Source organism: Oncorhynchus masou, chromosome 28 (genome assembly GCF_036934945.1).
Source record: "Oncorhynchus masou masou isolate Uvic2021 chromosome 28, UVic_Omas_1.1, whole genome shotgun sequence".
Lineage (NCBI taxonomy): Eukaryota > Metazoa > Chordata > Actinopteri > Salmoniformes > Salmonidae > Oncorhynchus > Oncorhynchus masou.
This window is the reverse complement of record NC_088239.1, coordinates 80911566-80919098: the sequence shown is the minus strand read 5'-3', so window position 1 is coordinate 80919098 and position 7533 is coordinate 80911566. Positions and strand designations below refer to the sequence as shown.

Sequence of the window (7533 nt, the reverse complement as noted above, 5' to 3'; positions counted from 1 at the left end):
CTAACAATTGGATACCATGAAATTGGGGAGAAAAGGGGGTAAAATCTCAAAAATAAAAATAATGGTTCAGATAATAACTACAGAACGAAGCCAACCTCAGCTTGAGCTTTGGTTGCGAATGGTATGAACTTTGAACTCTTATTCACTACAGAAGTGATACCTCCTAGCCGTTGAGTTAGCAACAACAGCTTAAAAAGTGGGCTAGGAAAGGACAGATAGAGTATCCCGTCTACCACCCAATGACGACACTACAACGTTTACCGTTCACCAACAGAGACAAAGGACAAAGGTCTCTGTTGGGCAACACGGCCATCCATCTACCACCAACCTATCGAAGCGCAGCTCAGAGTAAATATTTATTGCATTTTCCTTTTCCAAATGGGCGGTAATTTAGAATGCATAAGATACTGTATTTACAATAGAGTTCCTGCCTACGGCCCGATAGACACATCGCTTCTCCCTTTGTCTTCCCGCTCTTTCACTCAAACCCAACCAGTTTAATCAGCTGTCATATCTGTTCCGGCCGCTAGGGAAGTTTTCCTTTATGACATAATTCGTAATCAGGGTATGATTCATTCTGTGTATATGTAATTCTGTGTGATTAGTTAGGTATTTAGTAAATAAATAATTAAACCCAATTTTGTATTGCTGATTCAACTTGTTCACCAGGGTTCGTGAAGATAACCAAGAATTTACAACTTTCAGATGAGACTGAAATAAGGTGACGATTAATATTGACTGCTAATGATGTAAAATATGACTAGGTCTTTAAGAGTTTATTCAGAAGATAACAGCTCTATAAATATTATTATTATTATAACTGCTGTGGATTTAATAAGACTACTACAGTTTATTACTTCTTACTTCTCAGTCTTACATTGTACAAATCTTGCATTGAATTGCATAGCCTATGATACTTATAGCAATTTCCCAGTACTGTACTAGTTACAGCCTAATCAAGGGCTTGATAAATGTTGATCAGTTCGATCAGTAAATCAGCTGTGCTCCTATTGGAATAGATCAACTAAATGTAGAGGTTTGGGAAACACTTACTTATATAAATATCACACAATAGAGCATTGTATTAGCCTAGCATTAGACAATACTTAGGTGTACAGGTGTCTGTTACCTGGGGTATGACTCCACCATGTCACCCTGCTGCCTGGCACCGTTGGTTAGTTCCCATCACAAGAGGTCAGGTTGGGTTACACACACAACCCTGCAAAAGACACCTGCTCATAAATAGAGGCTCATCAATAATTCCTGATCGTGATGGAGGCACCGTGTGTAGCCTCGTGTGTACGGACCAGAATTGCGTTCAACAAGGCAAACTGTGTGAACGTAGACCTGGTTGAACACGTCTCAGCTCCTGTAGAGCTCCGGGCAAAAGAGGACCTACGATGGACATCTCGGTTCTGCCCAACAACAACCACCCGGAAAAATTATTTCAGCTGGACGTGGGGATGCTGCCAGCCACCCACGGAATGTTCCAGGTCGAGGCAGCTCTGTCGGGGCAGAAGCAGTGGAGTAACCAGGTTTATCAACAGGTAGGCCATCTTGTCTCTGTCCGTTAAGTCTAGTAGACTTTCACTGTTAAAGGCAGGTACTCACGTGATATCTAATGGAAGGCTTGTCTGCTTGGAGTGACTTGGTCATGTAGATTCAGTATGTATTTAAAGGTGTGAATACCTCTGGCTCAAATTTAAGTCTAACTATAAGGACAGCACTTCATTTCACAATCTTGCACCTAATCCAAACCATTTAGGTGAATACTTTCAAGCCAAACTCAAGAGGTGCTTAAACTCTTTTTAACGAGGCTAATTGAATTGAAGAGTAATTTAAAATGCTCATCGTCTTTCCGTCATTTCAATAAAGGAATATTTGATTGATAACTTATTGCTGTAAGTAACAGTGTTCTCGTAAAATGCACATGAAAGATAGGCCTATTTTATTTGTGTGTAAAACGAAGATGTACTAAAATAAGAGGAGAGCATTACTTTCTTGACACACGCAACGACCGCTATTGACTTTCATGATTAATAGTAATGAACGGTGAAAAGTTATTGCATCGGTGTTTCATCATCATAGTTGCCAAAAGATCACAAAGGGTTTACACATAATAAACTGACTTTATTTTATTTTTTTAGTTGCAGACAACTGTGAATTGATTGATTCAGTCTGGATTCGTTCTTTTACAAAATGTATATCCAACTCTCATCTTTGTTGTTTTTAAGTCAATGTGGCTCCGTAATTAACCACAGCTTCTGGTTGCAGTAGAATCATGAGTCAACAGGAATGAGTCAGTCATTGGAGTTCAATGAGAATAACAAGTGAGCTTATCAGAATTGGTTATGGTCACAGTTTCTCAGTCTGTCCATATCTCCTTTTCTGCCATCAATTTAATTGCTGCTCCAAACAAGGGAAGAAGACGGATCATTCCGGCGTCTTTTTTGCGGTGAACATACAGACATGCAGGGAATAGTCGTGACTTTGACTCACCTGTGTATATGCATTACGGATACATTATAGGCCACGTATGTATACATGAATAACCTTTACTATAGAATACTGCCATAAGGAGCCGTGATATGTTATAACTGACAAAACATAAACCATCCATAAACCAACCATCCATAAACCAACCATCCATAAACCAACCATCCATAAACCATCCACTCTGGGAGTAGGAGCATTATTTCAGTCAGCTTGTTGCATCTCACAAGGCTGGCCAAGTGAGACTTTGTTAGGTGTGATAGAAAGGCACAACAAATGCATTATGCACAGCTGGTTTAAAGAAAGTAATAACAAAAGTGTGTGTATCCACTTGTTTCCCCTAGTAACATCCCGAAATGGACAGGGGAAAACACTGTTATTACCACAGACACAATAATATATAAAGACAATTCCCCTTTTCTACTTTTTCCCTCTCTCTCTCTCCATCTCTTTCCTCCCCCAGAGGGAACGTAGGACTGTGAGTGACAATAGGCCTTCCCCGTCCCCCGAGGGCAGCTCTGTGGTGTTTGTGGACAGATACCTGGAGAAGCACATCACGCCGCACACCTTGAATTCCAAGATCAAAAGGAACCCTCTGTACACAGACATAAGGACTATAGACATGTGGGAGAATCAGAAGTCCAAACCCTCCTGGACCATCCAGGAGTTTGACAGACACTCAATCCACTCCAACCTGGCAGGCTTTCTAAAGGTACATTGGAGACTTTAAAGGCAGACAGGTAGACAGGCAGGCTGGAAGACAGACAGACAGGCAGGCATACAAGCAGTCAGGCAGACAGACAGACAAGCAGGAAGGCAGACAGACAGACAGACAGACAGACAGACAGACAGACAGACAGACAGACAAGCAGGAAGGCAGACAGACAAGCAGGAAGGCACGCAGACAGACAGACAGGCAGACAAGCAGGAAGGCAGACGGGCACACAGACAGACAGACAGAGACAGGCAGGCAGGCAGGCAGACAGACATACATGAAGGCAGGCAGGCAGACAAACAGAGAGACAGACAGGCTGAAAGGCAGACAGATAGGCTGGAAGGCAGACAGACAGACAGGCTGGAAGGCAGACAGACAGACAGGCTGGAAGGCAGGCAGACAGAGACAGATAGGCTGGAAGGCAGGCAGACAGACAGGCTGAAAGGCAGACAGACAGGCTGGAAGGCAGGCAGACAGACAGACAGACAGGCTGGAAGGCAGACAGACATCGGCTGGAAGGCAGACAGACAGGCTGGGAGGCAGGCAGAAGGGCTGGAAGGCAAACAGACAGACAGACAGACAGGCTGGAAGGCAGGCAGACAGACAGACAGACAGGCTGGGAGGCAGACAGACAGACAGACAGGCTGGGAGGCAGGCAGACTGACAGGCTGGAAGGCAGACAGACAGACAGGCTGGGAGGCAGACAGACAGACAGGCTGGGAGGCAGACAGACAGGCAGGCAGGAAAGCAGGCAGACAGGCAGGCAGGAAGGCAGACAGGCAGGCAGGAAAGCAGGCAGACAGGCAGGCAGGAAGGCAGAAAGGCAGGGTTTAGATTTGCAATAACATCAGGAATAGTAGATCACTTCCAGGAAATAGAGCATGTTTTGGATATACAGATTTTGTCACTGTCATACAAAGTCACATATGCCAACTAAAATAATTTAAGATATCGCAAATTTGGCAGCGATGTCTCCTTCTCTTAGGGGCGGCAGGGTAGCCTAGTGGTTAGAGCGATGTCTCCTTCTCTTAGGGGCGGCAGGGTAGCCTAGTGGTTAGAGCAATGTCTCCTTCTCTTAGGGGAGGCAGGGTAGCCTAGTGGTTAGAGCGATGTCTCCTTCTCTTAGGGGAGGCAGGGTAGCCTAGTGGTTAGAGCGATGTCTCCTTCTCTTAGGGGTGGCAGGGTAGCCTAGTGGTTAGAGCATTGGACTAGTAACCGGAAGTGTGCAAGTTCAAACTCCCGAGCTGACAAGGTACAAATCTGTCGTTCTGCCCCTGAACAGGCAGTTAACCCACTGTTCCTAGGGCGTCATTGAAAATAAGAATTTGTTCTTAACTGACTTGCCTAGTTAAATAAAGGTAAAATAAAAATAAATAAAAAAAGACCTGAAATAACTGTCTCCTCAACCACAGAGGCTAATAATGGAAGGCTACATGGCAGTTGACCTTAGAATAAGGAGAGCTGGAGGTGACAGCATGGGATCAAGTTCATGCAGACAGTATTAAATGCTACATATACAAATCCACAGTCCAAACCTACACACTACTAGTGCCTGGAAAACTTCACAGCACCAATTGTTATCCCTTTGATGTTTGCTCCTGGCGGTAGCTGATTGATTATCTGCGATACGTATCCTTGAGCAAACTCCCACAGAAAGCTCCATCGTAACTCCATCAGGCAGCTAATGTTTCACCTGACCAAACCAATCAGCCAAGTGACAGCTGATATACCATCCTCAAAGTCCCCAACCAGGGCACTGCGGGACACGTCAGGGACTATGACTGTCACCCAAACCAACGCTGCACAGGCTAGCCGAAATCAAATTAAAAACTCTCAACGGGCACCGCCGACATCGCCAGCAGGGAGTCAGCTCTGCAATGAAGATGACAAGTGTAACAGCATCCAATTATTTCCCTGTGAAAAAGAATACAAAGCGGCCCTTTTTCTTACTGAATCACAGAGCACTGAGGTATATGTTCTCTTTATTACTAAATCACAGAGCAGTGATCAATAAGTCAGGCTCTTTCCCGTCTCCATAATGAAATCAGAAATCCGGTATGTGCCGATGGTTTGATAGAAATCTGGTAAGTGCCGATGCACAGAACACCGCAAACTGGCTGTAACCAAACTAGAAAGAGGAGTGGGAGACCCAGGTGCACAACTGAGTAAGAGGACAAGTACATTAGAGTGTCTACTTTGAGAAACAGACGCCTCACAAGTCCTCAACTGGAAGCTTCAATAAATAGTACCTGCAAAACACCAGTCTCAACGTCAACAGTGAAGAAACGACTCCGGGCTGCTGGCCTTCTAGGCAGAGTTGCAAAGAAAAAGCCATATCTCAGACTGGCCAATAAAAATAAAATATTAAGATGGGCCAAAGAACACAGACACTGGACAGAGGAACTCTGCCTAGAAGGCCAGCATCCCGGAGTCGTCTCTTCACTGTTGACATTGAGACTGGTGTTTCTATTCTGGTTAGAGACAGTTTGCACTGTTCTGAGAAGGGAGTACTACACAGCGTTGTACCAATCTTCAGTTTCTTGGAAATTTCTCACATGGAATAGCCTTAATTTCTCAGAACAAGAATAGACTGACGAGGTTCAGAAGAAAGTCTTTGTTTCTGGCCATTTTGAGCCTGTAATCGAACCCACAAATGCTGATGCTCCAGATACTCAACTAGTTTAAAGAAGGACAGTTTTATTGCTTCTTTAATCAGGACAACAGTTTTCAGCTGTGCTAACATAATTACAAAAGGGTTTTCTAATCATCAATTATCCTTTTAAAATTATAAACTTAGATTTGCTAACACAACGTGCCATTGGAACACAGGAGTGATGGTTGCTGATAATGGGCCTCTGTACACCTACGTCGATATTACATTACAAATCAGCCGTTTCCAGCTACAATAGTCATTTACAACATTAACAATGTCTACACTGTATTTCTGACAAATCTGATGTTGTTTTTATTGGACAAAAAAATGTGCTTTTCTTTAAAAAACAAGGACATTTCTAAGTGACTTTTGAACGGTAGTGTATGTACATTTCTTCATTACTGCAAATGTACAGTATAACATTGACAATATTATTGTACATTTTACACTGTAAAATTGAGCAATGTACATATGTATAATGCACAATGTCTAGTTTGTTGTAGTGTTTCATTTATGATGTAGGCTATTGTTTTACTATTATTACAATAAAATCTACAGATTATTACTCATGTATAAATGTATAATGTATAAAGTACTTTTTTAAAATGTAGAACTTACATTGAAATACATGTATTTTACTTTATAGCCTGTTACAAGACCAACTCTTTTGCTCACACTTTCCTTGAAGTGGATATGCTTACATGCAATAGTCATAGTCATTACATCTAATGTGACATAAACCATTATAACTGCCTATAACAGCCGACATCAGCTCATGATAACTAACATGTCATGGAAGCTATACGTAGCTTTATCCATCCGTCGTTGAAAAAACGTGTCATTTACCTGTCGTCACATGTTATTACATACCTGTAATGACAGTGTCACAATGTTGTTGTTACACTTTCAAAGTCTCCCTTTTGTTTCAGGAAGAAGAAAAAGGACCACAGGATCTAGATTTTTGGTTGGAGGATCTCTACACACCTGGTTACGACTCCTTGTTAAAGAAGAAAGAAGCGGAGGCGAAAAGGAACAGACTTTGCAAAATACTGACCTACGTCATTCTGTCAGTGTGCGTCATCATTATCATCATCGCAGTGCCAATCGTAGTGACCAGAAATGTGAAGAAACCGTGACTGATTTGTAGAATCATGTCTCGTCATTCACTATAACATGGGGGTGGAAGGGTAGCCTAGTGGTTAGAGTGTAGAGGAGGCAGGGTAGCCTAGTGGTTAGAGTGTAGAGGAGGCAGGGTAGCCTAGTGGTTAGAGTGTAGAGGAGGCAGGGTAGCCTAGTGGTTAGAGTGTAGAGGAGGCAGGGTAGCCTAGTGGTTAGAGTGTAGAGGAGGCAGGGTAGCCTAGTGGTTAGAGTGTAGAGGAGGCAGGGTAGCCTAGTTGTTAGAGTGTAGAGGAGGCAGGGTAGCCTAGTGGTTAGAGTGTAGAGGAGGCAGGGTAGCCTAGTGGCTAGAGTGTTGAGGAGGCAGGGTAGCCTAGTGGTTAGAGTGTAGAGGAGGCAGGGTAGCCTAGTGGTTAGAGTGTAGAGGAGGCAGGGTACCCTAGTGGTTAGAGCGTAGAGGAGGCAGGGTAGCCTAGTGGTTAGAGTGTTGGACTAGTAACCGGAAGGTTGCAAGTTCAAACCCCCGCGCTGACAATGTACAAATCTGTCATTCTGC

The 7533-nt window shown here is 43.4% G+C and overlaps 1 protein-coding gene across 1 annotated transcript; it reads left to right on the top strand.

The window, feature by feature from the left end:
- The first annotated feature begins 1400 nt into the window (after positions 1-1400).
- Positions 1401-6997, top strand: LOC135517070 (major intrinsically disordered NOTCH2-binding receptor 1-like). Its single transcript, XM_064941091.1, has 3 exons — positions 1401-1547; positions 2957-3205; positions 6791-6997. The coding sequence occupies exons 1-3, from the start codon at positions 1401-1403 to the stop codon at positions 6995-6997; spliced, it is 603 nt and encodes a 200-aa protein (XP_064797163.1).
- Positions 6998-7533: the final 536 nt, after the last annotated feature.

What these genes read in the sequence shown, in the direction of transcription:
- LOC135517070 (XM_064941091.1), top strand. Translation starts at nt 1,401, where the DNA reads ATGGACATCTCGGTTCTGCCCAACAACAACCACCCGGAAAAATTATTT. An exon ending in GTAACCAGGTTTATCAACAG is followed by an intron (nt 1,548 to 2,956) that starts GTAGGCCATCTT and finishes TTCCTCCCCCAG; the next exon opens with AGGGAACGTAGGACTGTGAG. An exon ending in ACCTGGCAGGCTTTCTAAAG is followed by an intron (nt 3,206 to 6,790) that starts GTACATTGGAGA and finishes CTTTTGTTTCAG; the next exon opens with GAAGAAGAAAAAGGACCACA.